This window comes from Canis aureus, chromosome 1 (assembly GCF_053574225.1).
Source record: "Canis aureus isolate CA01 chromosome 1, VMU_Caureus_v.1.0, whole genome shotgun sequence".
Lineage (NCBI taxonomy): Eukaryota > Metazoa > Chordata > Mammalia > Carnivora > Canidae > Canis > Canis aureus.
In genome coordinates, this window is record NC_135611.1 from 25,829,267 (window position 1) to 25,844,276 (window position 15,010).

At 39.1% G+C, this 15,010-nt stretch overlaps 1 protein-coding gene and 1 pseudogene across 1 annotated transcript; both read right to left on the reverse strand.

Annotated features, from left to right (window-relative positions):
- Window positions 1-10,632: 10,632 nt before the first annotated feature.
- LOC144311188 (tubulin beta chain-like) lies at window positions 10,633-11,563 on the reverse strand. Its single transcript, XM_077893331.1, is given in 2 exon segments — window positions 10,633-11,032; window positions 11,035-11,563. Coding segments are annotated over 2 exon segments (591 nt in total). The 5' UTR covers window positions 11,393-11,563; the 3' UTR covers window positions 10,633-10,799.
- A 5-nt stretch (window positions 11,564-11,568) lies between these two features.
- On the reverse strand, window positions 11,569-13,009 carry LOC144286217 (selenide, water dikinase 1 pseudogene; annotated as a pseudogene).
- Between the last annotated feature and the right edge of the window lie 2,001 nt (window positions 13,010-15,010).

The window sequence follows — 15,010 nt, forward strand, 5'->3', positions numbered from 1 at the left end:
ACTCTAGAGTCTTTGTTACTGCAGAATTGAGATCTAATCAAGCCAAAATTTAAAATAGATTAAATGAGATGCAATCCAAACTGGATGCTCTAACTCCACTAGTTCAGAGTTTAAATGAGTCAATCCACCATTCTTGTCTTTTATATGATGAGTTTTGTATATGAATAGCTTTAAGGTCTGCTTTCTTTTTTATTGCTTTGTGAGCCTTTTTTCTCCCATATTTGATTACAGTAACTTCACTTCACCTTGAGAAATTATTCCATAACTTGTATTCTCTCATTAGTATATGTCTGGAAAAACAGGCTTTTCCAAATAATCCTAACTAAATATAATGATATTCTGGTAAGCAAAAATAAGGAAAGATATGGACAATGAAATAGAGTGGGGTGGGAGTGGGATCTGTACTCCAAAGGAAGTCTTTCTCCTTACTAACCACTGGAGAGCATGCTGTGTACCTGGCTGCAGATCTTGTGAGCCTCAGAACTTGAGTGTGAACCTTTCACACTCACCCAATCTACTTCCTTCCCTATTATGTTTATTGGTGCTGACTCCAAATTCAGTTACCTGAAGTTTAAACTTTCTGAGGGTTTAGCTCAGAGATCAATCTCAGGTCTCTTAACCTTTTACAGAGATGATTCTAAGCCTCTTTTTATTTATTTTTTAAAAGGTTTTTTACTTATTTATTTGCAAGACAGAGACAGAGAGACAGAGACAGAGAGAGCACAAGTAGGGAGAGAAACAGAGGCAGAGGGAGAAGCCAACTCCCTCCTGAGTTGGGAGCCTGATGCAGGGCTCTATCCCAGAACCCCAAGACTGTGAGCCAAAGGAGACACTAACCATCTAAGCCACCAGGTGCCCCCTAAGCTTCTTTTTAAAATTTCCAATTTAGGGGTGCCTGGGAAGCTCATCCTATTTATCCTTGATTCTTGGTTTCAGCTCAGTCTCATTAAGCTGACACCAAGATGTGAGTTCAGTGCAGTCTGCTTGAGATTCTCTCCCTCTGCCTTCACCTCTACACCTCCCTCATTCACTTTCTCTCTGTCTCTAAAATAAATGAATAAAATCTTTAAAAATAAAATAAAATTTCCAATTTGTTGTTTCACTGTGACTTGCATCTCATACTTCACCTTCCATTTTGAAATTGTTTAGGTCTTTAACTTTCTGTTCTCTTATTTCTCATTTTTTTCGTTTTGTTATCTAATGTAATTTCCCCCCTTTTAATTCTGATCTTGCCATCTTCATCATTACTTCCAGTCTCTATTATTTAATCTATTCATTCTTTATGTTAAAAAAAATATACTTCTGTACTCTACTAACAGCTTGAAGCTCGCCAGCAGAATCATGAGCATGGGTGAGAACATACTTTGTAAACAGGAAACAGTGGAGGAATTTTCCCCCAAACTCTTGGCATCTGCTTCACTAGCTCCCTGTAGAGGATTTCCCTGGACAGTTGAGGAAATTCCCCAATGCTTGAACTCATTTGTTAATCTTGCTAGAGTCAGAGATCCCATCACTCAGATGGTGCAGTGGATTTGCAAGAATGGTGTTGCTTTCCACAGACTCTTCAGTCCTGATATGAAGTACTTTGTTCTTTAAAACTCCATAATCCCCAAATTTTAAAACCACAGTGTCTAGAGTAAATTTTGACAGTTTCATCCCCTAGCCAGAAACCATACATATATGGGCATGGCACTTGGAAAACTGGGTAAATGTGGTATACTTAGCTTACTTCTTAGGCTGTCAGTTTTCTTCTGTCACTTTTGTGATTTCTAATTAGAGAAATTTTCTCTTTCCTTCTTTTAAAATCTACTATTTTTATGGCTAACAGAGATTTCCTGTAGTCTGTCCTTTTCTTAATTGAGATGTAGTTGTACATATGGGCTCTGCAGGAAGTCTGTATGTATCCTTTAAACAATTTTAACTTTTCATCAGCCACTCACCTTGAGTCACACACTTTGCTACAGGCTTGAAATTCACTCATCAAAAAGAAAGCTGAAGCTCAAATATAGTGGGAAAAACAGGTCCTAGATATGATTTTTTAAAATCTCTTATTTTTGAGTCCTCTTTACATAGCTAATATATCATCAGTTCTGATGGCCATAAGACATAGTTTCTTTTCACTTCTTGTGTGCAAAATTACTTGTAATATTTGACATGCATGTTGTACATAGCTAAGTGTTGTATTTACCCTAAGTGTTAGTGGTATTTTTAGAACTTTTAACTTATTTTCGGTTATTACTTATAGATGAATTTATTTAAATTAAGATCTTTAAGTAAGATATGCCTGTGTCTCCAATAAAAATATTATTTTTATGTGATTTAGTCTCATTCAACTCTAATTTATGAATTATACTCTTGAACACTATCTACCAGGATGAAAGGGGAACTGAGAGGTAGAAGTAAGCAAAGAAAGAAAAAAAAAAAAAAAAAAGAAGTAAGCAAAGAGCCTGCAGAGGAGGAGAGCTTTGACTGTGGTCAATATTACCTATATACAAAAAAACATGTTCTTTACACATGCTTAGATTCCAACTCATAGTAGCTTTAAGTACCTACTTTGACATGAAGAACTGACTTTAAATCTTTGCCTTACTTCATTATGATGAACAAAGGATTGACTTAAAGTTGACCCAAGTACAGCAAAAAAGCTATAATAAAATATTGAACTTTTAAAAATCCTCTTAAGATATTTAAAAATCCCTGTCCACTGGATTGTCTAATGTGATTTAACTGAAAAGTTTCCATCATTTCCTTTAGTAATCCCTATAGAGTTTAGCATGGTGAATTGCCTGTTGTTGTTTCATTATAAATATCAGTTGAATAATTCTGAAATATGTGGTTTTAGAATATCTCCAATGATGCTTGAAAATTTTTTAAAGTAGGTTGCCAAATCCCAAGAAGCTAAATATATTTATTATTTAAAATTCTAAAAAAATTCTGAATCTTGGATGTTTTGTACCAAATGTGATACAGTGCATGTAACATCAGACTAAATAAATCAAGCATTTTCATATAAAGTTCTTTCACAGGAGAAGTTTATTTTTATAAAAACGTAGCAAACAGAACCAGTATAAGGCCATGTCTTATAGGTAGGGTTCACTTTGTAAATAGGCAAAATGAATAACCATCCGTGTTATCCAGCTTCCTGAGTTCAGAGGCTTATGGGATGGACGGAAACACTCTGCTTCACTGGCTGTTGCCTAAAATTCCCAAAAAAGAACAGTAGTATTTGGTAATGGGAAAGATAATAGAGTAAATCTTATCATTCCTTCAGAAGAGAGAAGGAATTCAGTATGTAGTGGTGGGGAAGGATTTGAGGCGATGAGCAGGGTGGAGTATTCAAGTGAACGAAGGAACAGGAGTTCCTACAAGAGGAAACGATCACTAGAAAAGAATCTAAAACAACCTTCTCTCCCATTTTCTTAGTGGGCACAAGGAATGTGTGTAAGCCACACCCACAATTTGTCAAAATAATTTGCCTTTACTGCATTCTCTCCTGTCACCCACAAAAACAGCATCAGTATAAAACAGGAAGGAAAACTAGAGGCTTCCCAAGAGGAAAAGTCTGGCTCAAAGTTGAATACAGCCCCCTGCATGCAGCAGATGCTTTTTCTTTCAGTCTGCTCTAAGTAGAAATGGGCCTCATCTAGAACAAAGTACTGAGTCGGAGGTCAAGGGAAAAGAGGTGCTCCTTCTCCCCTCTTGCCTTAGGTGTGATCTTAGCAAAAAATGGAAGGGGTGACATATCGTTGAAGCCCTCATTTGTTTTTAAGGAACAGCTGTCCAGGCAATAGCAGAAATATTCTCATGATTGGACAATCCTGTAGTCTGGTGTCACAGACAACATAGTAGCCTGGACTTTGAGCCAACACTGTGTCTCCACAGATTCTCCATTCTTTTCCCTTGTTCTCCCTCCATCTCCTGCCTTCTGCCTTCTACCTTCCACCTTCAGATTCACCCTTACTTTCTTGGCTCTTGCATCCTCTCAGCTAGACAACACATGTTTAGTGAGTGCCAACTCGGTCAGGCCATAAACAAGACAAATTTCCAAACTCTAGAACTGACCACCTAATGGGAGAGAAACACAATGAACAGCAATCAGACAAATACCACTATACATATGTCAGAGTGGCTAAAATAAAAAAAATAATAAGAAGAAATGCCAATGAGGAAATGAAGCAAAAATGTATCTATTTTTCACACATCACTGGTAGGAATTTACAGACATGTTAATAAAAAGTTTGCAATTTCTTATAAAATGAAACATTCATTTAACATATAACTCAGCCTTCACACTACTGGGTATTTATACTAGATACAGGAAGCCTGTGTTCACAGAAAAACTTCCATGAATGTTCATAGCAGGTTTATTTATATAACTAAAACTCGAAAACACCCCAAATGTTCTTAAATGGATGAATGCAAAAACAGACATGCAACCACTGAAAAACCACTCAGCAGTAAAAAGGAATGAGCTATTGACATGAATGTTTGTGGTTCCCAATGTTATTATGTGGACTGAACAAGACAATCTAGAAAGGTCACACAATGCGCAATTCCACTTTCATAGTACTATTCAAATGACACCACCATAGTGGTGGAGAAGGGACTCAGAATTAAGGTTGGGTATAGGATTTGACTATTAAGGGGTAAAATGAGGAGGTTTCTCTGTGGTGATGGGATAGCTCTGTTTTCTGATTGTGATAGTTACACAAATGTATACTTGTATGTGACAAGATTTCCTAGTCTAGGTACCCTTCTCCTCCAAAAAAAAAGGTACCTGAAAACCCTGACAGAATGACAATGCTGTCTGTAGTTTAGTTGGTGATATTGTACCAGCAACTTGCTGCTTCAGACAATGCACCGTGGTTATATCAGATGTTCTCATTTGGGAAAGCTGGATGACTGGCAAACGACTCTGTGCAATAAAGTCTTAAGCTATTCAAAAGTAAGCACAAATCAAAAATTTTAAATAACAAAAATAATTCACTAGGTATTTTTTGGAAAACTCACACAAATAAATAATATTAGGATGGTGATCTGTCCTCAGTGGGAGAATAGAGGGTGTCAGGAGAATGTTTAATATCAGGAATGGGAGTTGAAAAAGAGCATCTGGAATGCTTGCTTTGCTCCAGCCTGGGGCTAGCTGCAGCTACACCCTTGACAGGAGTTACAGTGCCCTTTGATTCACTTGAGGTCATTTGTGCTGCCTCCTTTGCTTGGTGACTCATCTCAGCTGGAGCTGGGAGTGCCCCTGCTGTGTCTGAGAATGTTCCATGGTCTCAGCTTCACTGCCAGGGTTGATGTAACTTCTAATGAAAATCTTTCCCCGAAAAGCCTAACTTCTGTGGAATAGCCTTTTGTATTCAAAGGCCACTGCCAAGTTCATTCTGTCAGTGTGCACTGGGGCAAAATAACAATGTTTTTGTCCAAGGATGTCTGGATAGCAACAATACATATCCTGCTGCTGAGGTCCATTCTTCTATGGAACATGCAGTTGCTTTAGTAGATGGTCTAAAATGTCACAACACCCTAAAAAAAGAAAGTTTTATGACGTCTATGAAACATAATCTGGATGATGTTGAAGGGAAACTTAACAGGGTCCTTGGCAGAAGATACTTAAACAGTTCTAGATATTGGTCTTTTCTTTAAAAAAAAAAAAAAAAAAAAAAAAGCTTTTTTTTTTTTTTTTTAGAGTAGTTGAAGGTTTAGAACAAAATAGAGACAAAGGTATAGAAATTTCTCACATATTCCATGGGCTGCACACTAGATACCGTTTTTCACATAAATAAATTTAAGTCAGGACACTGACCCTATCCATAGCCAAGTAATTTTCACACATTTTGTTTTATTATTTATTTATTATTTGTTTTTATTGAAGTTCGATTTGCCAACACGTAGTATAACACCCAGTGCTCATTCCACCAAGTGTCCTCCTCAGTGCTCATCACCGATTTACCCCAACCCTCCCTCCCACCTCACCTATCCCAGAGTTAGGAATGTTTGCTATAAACATTGGGGTGCAGGTGTCCTGCTGTTTCACTGCATCTGTATCTTTGGGGTAAAGCCTCAGTAGTGCAATTACTGGGTCATAGGGTAGCTCTATTTTTAACTCTTTGAGGAACCTCCACACAGTTTTCCAGAATGGCTGCACCAGTTCACATTCCCACCAACAGTGCAAGAGGGTTCCCCTTTCTCCACATCCTCTCCAACATTTATTGTTTCCTGTCTTGTTAATTTTCACCATTCTCACTGGTGTGAGGTGGTATCTCATTGTGGTTTCGATTTATTTGTATCTCCCTGATGGCAAGTGATGAGAAGCATTTTCTCATGTGCTCGTTGGCCATGTGTATGTCTTCTTTGGTGAAATTTCTGTTCATGTCTTTTGCTCATTTCATGATTGGATTGTTTGTTTCTTTGCTGTTGAGTTTAATAAGTTATTTATAAACCTTTGATACTAGCCCTTTATCTGATATGTCATTTGCAAATATCTTCTCCCATTCTGTAGGTTGTCTTTGAGTTTTGTTGACTGTTTCTTTTTTTTTTTTTTTTTTTTTTTTTTTTTGTTGACTGTTTCTTTTGCTGTGCAGAAGCTTTTGATCTTGATGAAGTCCCAATAGTTCAGTTTTGCTTTTGTTTCCCTTGCCTTCATAGCTGTATCTTGCAAGAAGTTGCTGTGGCCAAGTTCAAGAAGGGGGTTGCCTGTGTTCTTCTCTAGGATTTTGATGGAATCTTGTCTCACGTTTCGATCTTTCATCCATTTTGAGTTTATCTTTGTGTCTGGTGTAAGAGAGTGGTCTAGTTTCATTCTTCTGTATGTGGATGTCCAATTTTCCCAGCACCATTTTTTGAAGAGACTGTCTTTTCCCCAGGGGATAGTCTTTACTGCTTTGTCAAATATTAATTGACCATAGAGTTGAGGGCTGATTTCTGGGTTCTCTCTTCTGTTCCATTGATCGATGGGTCTGTTTTTGTGCCAGCACCACACTGTCTTGATGATCACAGCTTTGTAGTACAACTTGAAATCCGGCATTGTGATTCCCCCAGCTCTGATCTTCTTTTTCAGTATTCTGCTGGCTATTCAGGCTCTGTGATTACACAGAAATCAGCTTAAGATAATTTGTTCCAACTCTCTGAAGAAAGTCCATGGTATTTTGATAGGGATTGCATTGAATGTGTACATTGCCCTGGGTAGCATTGCCATTTTCACAATATTAATTCTTCCAATCCATGAGCATGGAATATTTTTCCATCTCTTTGTGTCTTCCTCAATTTCTTTCAGAAGTGTTCTGTAGTTTTTAGGGCATAGGTCCTTTACCTCTTTGGTTAGGTTTATTCCTAGGTATCTTATGCTTTTCAGTGCAAATATAAATGGGAATGACTCCTTAATTTCTCTTTCTTCAGTCTCATTGTTAGTGTATAGATATGCCACTGATTTCTGGGATTGATTTTGTATCCTGCCACACTGCTGAATTGCTGTATGAGTTCCAGCCATCTTGGGTTGGAGTCTTTTGGGTTTTCTATATATAGTATCAGGTCATCTGCAAAGAGGGAGAGTTTGACTTCTTATTTGCCAATTTGAATGCCTTTTATTTCTTTTTTTCACCTGATTGCTGAGGCTAGGACTTCTAGTACTATGTTGAATAGCAGTGGTGAGAGTGGACATTCCTGTCATGTCCTGATCTTATGTGAATGGCTCTCAGTGTTTCTGCATTGAGAATGATATTTGCTGTGGGCTTTTTCTAGATGGCTTTTAAGATGCTGAGGAATGTTCCCTCTATCCCTACACTCTGAAGAGTTTTGATCAGGAATGGATGCTGTATTTTGTCAAATCCTTTCTCTGTATTGAGAGGATCATATGGTTCTTGTTTATTCTCTTGTTCATATGATCTATTACGTTAATTGTTTTACCAGTGTTGAACCAGCCTTGCATCTGGAGGATGAATCCCACTTGGTCATGGTGAATAATCTTTTTAATGTACTGTTGGATCCTATTGGCTAGGATCTTGTTGAGAATTTTTGCATCTGTGTTCATCAAGGATACTGATCTATAATTCTCTTTTTTGGTGAGGTCTTTGGTTTTGGAATTAAGGTGATACTGGCCTCATAAAACGAGTTTGGAAGTATTCTATCCCTTTCTATCTTTTGGAACAGCTTTAGTAGAATAGATATTGTTTCTTCTTTAAAAGTTTGATGGCCCTGGACTTTGGTGTCTTGGGAGGTTTTTGATGACTGCTTCAATTTCCTCCCTGGTTATTGGCCTGTTCAGGTTTTCTATTTCTTCTTGTTCCAGTTTTGGTAGTTTGTGGTTTTCCAGAAATGCATCCATTTCTTCTAGATTGCCTAATTTGTTGGTGTATACCTACTCATAATATGTTTTTAAAGTTGTTTGTATTTCCTTGGAATTGGTTGTGATTTCTCCTTTTTCATTCATGGTTTTATTAGAGTCTTTTCTCTTTTATTTTTAATAAGGCTGGCTAATGGTTTATCTATTTTATTCATTCTCTCAAAGAATGTTTTTTTTTTATCTGTTCTACAGTTCTTCTGGTCTCTATTTCATTTAGTTCTGCCCAAATCTTTATTCTCTTTTCTTCTGCTTGGTGTAGGTTTTATTTGCTGTTCTTCCTCCAGTTCCTTTAGGTGTGAGGTTAGCTTGTGCATTTGAGGTTTTTTTCAGTTTTTTGAGGGAGGCTAGTATAGTGATGTATTATCCTCTTAGGGCCATTTTGCTGTATCCCAAAGATTTTGACCAGTTGTATCTTCATTTTCATTAGTTTCCATGAATTTTTTCAATTCTTCTCTAATTTCCTGGTTGACCTATTCATCTTTTAGTAGGATGCTCTTTAACCTCCACGTGTTTGAGTTTCCTTCAAATCTCTTTTTTTGATTGAGTTCAGGTTTCCAAGCATTGTGGTCTGAAAATATGGGGGACAATCTCAATCTTTGGTATCAGCTGAGACCTGATTTGTGACCCAGTATGTGGTCTATTCTGGAGAAAGTTCCATGTGCACTTGAGAAGAATGTGTATTCAGTTGTGTTCAGATGGAAAGTTCTGTATATATCTGTGAAATCCATCTGATTCAGATGGATTTCATTTTTTAAGGTGTATCATTTAAGGTCCTTGTTTCTTTGGTGCTGTTGTGCTTAGCCAATCTGTCATTTGCAGAAAGTGCTGCGTTGAAGTCTCCTACTAGTAGTGTATTATTATCTAAGTATGTCTTTACTTTGGTTATTAATTGATTGATATACTTGGCAGCTCCCACATTAGGGACATAAATATTCATGGTTCTTAGGTCTTCTTGTTGATCGATAGACCCTTTAAGTATGATATAGTGTCCCACTTCATCTCTTACTACAGTCTTTGGGATAAACTTTATCAGATTTGAGGATTGCTACCCCAGCTTTCTTTTGAGGGCCATTTGAATGGTAAATGGTTCTTCACCCTTTCATTTTCAGGCTGTAGGTGTCCTCAGATCTCAAATGAGTCTCTTGTAGACAGCAAATAGATGGGTCTTGTTTTTTTATCCAGTTTGATACCTTGTGTCTCTTGATTCAGCCCATTCACGTTCAGAGTAACTATTGAAAGACATGAATTTAGTGTCATCAGATTACCTATATAGGCCTTGTTTTTTCAGATTTTCACTATTAAATGTCAAGGTGTTGACAGTTTTTATTGATTTTTTGGGGGTGGGTCCTCTCTATCTCCTGGATCTGAATGCCTGCTTCCCTTCCCAAATTAGGGAAGTTCTCAGCTATGATCTGTTCAAATATACTTTGTTGGCCTCTCTCCCTCTTGGTCTCTTCTGGAACCCCAATAAGACATAAATTCTTCCTTCTCAGGCAATCATTTATTTCCCTAAGCCTTTCCTCATAGGATCATAATTGTTTTTCTCTTTTTTCCTCAGCTTCCTTCCTTACCATCAACTTGTCTTCTATGTCACTCACTCTCTCTTCTACCTCATTAACCCTAGGCATTCATGTCTGTGAGAACTCATTATTTCCAAGAGGGGGGAAAAAAGCAAAATACGATGTTTTTCTTCTTCAGAAACATAAGAGGTAATAGGTAATCAGTCGTTAGAGAATCTTTTTAAGGGAGTGATTGTCAAATTCACCAAGATCTAATATTCATTTGATTAAATATCATTCGCCTAGCAAAAGTGTTTGGTTAAAGTCAAATTTTAGTTGAGTGTGTCTGAAGGGTAGGCAAAAAAATCTGCATTTATTGTCAGGTAGCCGCACACTCCAATGCCAGATCTTTTGGAGAGGGCAAAAACCAACATTGACCAGCATAGTGTGGCCAGTGCCATTTCTTCATCACCACTTTTGGTCCACAAGCCACTTTATAAGATCAGAAAATACTGTCACCACTTTACCGGTGGGAAAACGGAAGCTTATCAAGTCCAAGTAATTTGGATCTTGTTCATTCACATGCAGTTTGTAAAGTGATTGAAACACGTCTTCCGTGATTACTGAGGCATAAAAAGCTATCTCCTTAGCTTTTCTGAACATAATTATTCTCTTATAAGAGCAATTTTAAGCATTAAATGAAAAATATTGTGAAAACGCTTGGCAAATTCCAAAGCATTAGGTAAAATGTATGGCATCATTTTGCTTGTGTATTCACAAGTTTGAAAGTTTTTTTTTTTTTCACTATGAAAATGCTTTAATGGTGGCATCTGTACAGCATGTGACGTCCAGACAGGAAAAAGAGCGAGTGCACACAGAGACACGGCTATCAGAGAACAGGTTGTGAGCGAATAAAGAGTTCACACAGCTTCCACCCGCTTTACCAGGTATCAGCTCTAGGCCACCTCCTCCTCAAACTCCCCCTCCTCCTCGGCCGTGGCATCCTGGTACTGCTGGTACTCAGACACCAGGTCATTCATGTTGCTCTCGGCCTCTGTGAACTCCATCTCGTCCACGCCCTCACCCGTGTACCAGTGTAGGAAGGCCTTGCGCCGGAACATGGCCGTGACCTGCTCTGAGATGCGCTTGAACAGCTCCTGGATGGCTGTGCTGTTGCCGATGAAGGTGGCGACATCTTTAGCCCCCGGGGTGGGATGTCACAGACAGCTGTTTTCACGTTGTTGGGGATCCACTCGACGAAGTAGCTGCTGTTCTTGTTTTGGACGTTCAGCATCTGCTCGTCCACCTCCTTCATGGACATGCGGCCCCTGAATACTGCGGCCACAGTCAGGTAGCGGCCATGGCGGGGGTCACAGGCAGCCATCATGTTCTTAGCATCAAACATCTGCTGGGTGAGCTCGGGCACCGTCAGGGTCCGGGACTGCTGGCTACCTCGGCTGGTCAGTGGGGCGAAGCCGGGCATGAAGAAGTGCAGGCGGGGGAAGGGGACCATATTGACAGCCCGCTTGCACAGGTCAGCATTGAACATTTTTTTAATGGATTTTATTTTATTTTATTAATTGCATCCACTCACAAATCGACCTAAGGTCACCAGATGTGTAGACACAATGAGATTTTTGTTGTCGTGTATCGTCTTTAATTGAAATGATGAAAAAAGAAATAGCTCTATTTAAAAACAAAACCAGATAGCTACTTAGGTCTAGATTAAGAGGTGGCACCCAGGGTGGGGTTCACTTTCTGAGTGGCCACCTGTGGTGCAACTTCGATGATCCGGGGCTTGTCTATGATTCTGGCGGTGCGGTTGCCTTTCTCCACGATCCCAATAATCCATGCCTGGTGGCCCTCCCCATATTTGGGAGACTTGATCTCTGCACAGAACCGGGAGGCTTGCTCTCACGGTAAACAGATGAGGAGGCCTCCTGATGTCTCTGGGCAGGTCCCATGCATGAGGCCAAACATGTTTCCACAGGCCTTGCTCACAACAGCCATCTTGGCCAGGACAGGGAGGTTGTGAATCATGAAGGACACCTCGTTCCTCTGCTGCTTGGCTAGGTTCTGCGCGTGCCCCAAAAATCCCAAAGCCCGTGATGTCAGTGGCGGTGTGGGCATTGAACGTGTGCATGAGTCCCGCAGCTGTTCTGTTGAGCCTGGCCATGTTCATCATCGCCTCCTGGTACGCCAACTCTACATCTTCTTGGGTGACCACTAGCTTGATCTTATTCCATTTTTCAGGAATGTCCAGCCACTGGTGCACAGCCACAGCCACCTGCATCCCCAGGGGCTTCGTCATCACCAGCACATCCCCCGGGATTGTGTTATCTGGCATGATGAATTCATTGGGCTGGCAGACAGTAGTAGCCACTCCTCCTAGAACAATCCAGGGGTTTAACACCATTTGGCCACCAGTCACAGACGTTCCCACCTCCTCTGCTGCATCTTTAAAACCCTGTATAATTAGGGGCATCACTTTATCCCTTCTCCCTGTCAGTCATTTTATTACTGATCCCAAGGAGCATCAGCATATTGTCACATTCCGTGACCCCCATGGCGTAGAGGTCACTGAGGACGTTGGCACATGCTATCCTGCCCATCATGTAAGGGTCATCAACAATGGGGTAAATGTAATCCGTGGTTTGAACCAAAGAAAGACCACCCCAGGAGTGGAACCAGGAGACATTGTTCTTTTGCTACAAGAGAAGGAACATGAGGTGTTCCAGAGAGATGGGAATGATTTGCCCATGACATATAAGATAGGACTTGTTGAAGCTCTATGTGGATTTCAGTTCACATTTAAGCACCTTGATGGACGTCAGATTGTGGTGAAATACCCCACCCCCCCAGAAAAGTAATTGAAGCAGGATATGTTCGTGTAGTTAGAGGTGAAGGAATGCCACAGTATCGTAATCCCTTTGAAAAAGGTGATCTTTACATAAAGTTTGATGTGCAGTTTCCTGAAAACAACTGGATCAACCCAGACAAGCTTTCTGAACTAGAAGATCTTCTGCCATCTAGACCAGAAGTTCCAAACATAATTGGAGACACAGAAGAGGTAGAGCTTCAAGAATTTGATAGCACTCGGGGCTTGGGAGTTGGTCAGAAGCGTGAAGCCTATAATGATAGCTCTGATGAAGAAAGCAGCAGCCATCATGGACCAGGAGTGCAATGTGCCCATCAGTAAACTCTGCAAACAAATTGCACAGGTGGATTTTCTTTTCCACATTTGCCCGGTTTGCTTTCAGCGATCCAGCTGGAGTGTCTGGTCAATCCAGAAGAACTGATGGACATTTGTTGGTCTATGTGTAACTTTTAAAATTGGTATAGTATCTACAGAGTGTGTAATTTAAACTAACCACAAAGCTTTACATCTTCATTTTGACTGTTCTGTAGCAGAATAAAGCACTTGAAAGGAAACAAGACTCCCTTTCCCACATGGGTTTCAGTCCTGGTATCTGTGCTTGATTTTTATCTGTTTTGTGTAGATTTTATGTTTCATATTTTAAATCCAAATCCCACATTGTAAAGTTTGTGTACAATTTGTCCTGAAGCTTTGTGTTTGGCTGCACCTGCGTAAGCTGCTACAAATAGAATAAAGAATTTCATAGCCTGTATCTATCATTTAGATGCATGGAAAAATGGGCTTTGCACACAATGGGTTTGGAGCTGACTGGGAACAATGGAAAAAAAAATAACATTAGCTGTGGTTGTAAAGTCCCCCCCCACTTTTTTTTACCATCTTGTGAAAGGTTTCTGAAACTCGATAATAAAAAGCAGTTGGTATAAATTATTCTTTGTGTCACATTTTTAGAAGGAAGAACATACTTTGAACTGTAAAATGTATCCTTAAACTGGAGAATGTATCCTTCATTCTGGTTCTTAAGCAGCCCTTAAAAACCCATTGGCCTGAAGCTTATGCCTCAGGTATGTGCCCATTTTATAGTCTTAAAAGGCATAAAGAAAGTTTGATATGTTGGTAGAAACAGGCTTTATTGGCTTTAATTGATGCTTGTACAGTCAAGGACATCTGAGTCCTGTAACTCATAAGTTATGATCCTGAGCGTTGGGGCCAGGTTAACCTAGCCTCTGTATCTCCCCACCGCTACCCCCTTTTAAAAATAAAGTAACAGCAAATCAATATTAGAACCATGTTTGCATAGAACCTGTTAAAATGCTCTGTTTTCATTAAATGTTAAAGATAAAAAAAAAACTGGAGCTACTTAAAAATATTAAGAAGGAAATTGGTACAATGCTGGCCTGTGTCCTACATTTTTAGATTATTCCCATAGTTTCCAAATTTATTTTTGTATTACATCAATTTCACACAATTCGTCTATGCCTATAGGTCATAAACTTTCCAAAGACATACAGCCTTATTTGTCAACATTTCTCAAATACCTCATTCATGCCATGTAATTCATTTTAGTATATATATTTTAATATTCCCATATTCCTTTTTAAAATTCTCTCTGTATATTGTACTACCTCCAGATTAATTAAAAAAAAATAGTTTCTGTTTGTTGGCAAAATAGAACAGGAAGGCAGAGACCAGCGAACACAGGTGGAAGGCCTATGTCTGTTGGGCTGTTTTATAGTTGCCCAGAAACAGTTTGGAATCTTCCAAAAACTTGTTACAGAAACCTGGCCATGCTCTGCAAGATAAATAGATGTCCCAAAGCTTGTTTCTTGCGGTATGCTGCTCCACCACAAAATGGTACATTGGGAAATGTTTCATAGGACATAACTTCTTTTGGACTTTCAAATGCATATTTATATTTTAAAGACTCTGAGAAGTTCTGTAGTAAGCCTGCTTAACTCTTGAAACAATTTTCTATGACTTTTTATATTTTCCATGGAACACAGCTCTGGCCAGGGGAGTATGGGGTGTTGCCATCAATTTATTAAATTATCTGTTTCCTGCTTATGAAGTATCTGTTTGACTATGCTGGATTTGGATACAGCTGTCAATCAAGATTTTGCAAGCCTAAGATGATCAAAGATACAAACTAGATTCAGGCCCAAGTTTATGGAAAAGTGAATGAATAAGTTTTTCACAAAGTTCAATTTATTCAATTTGAAGGATTGACATTTATTCTGAATCCTTCTACTTTTTTAAGTGAGATGTTGGCAATAGATTTTAGTTGACTCAACT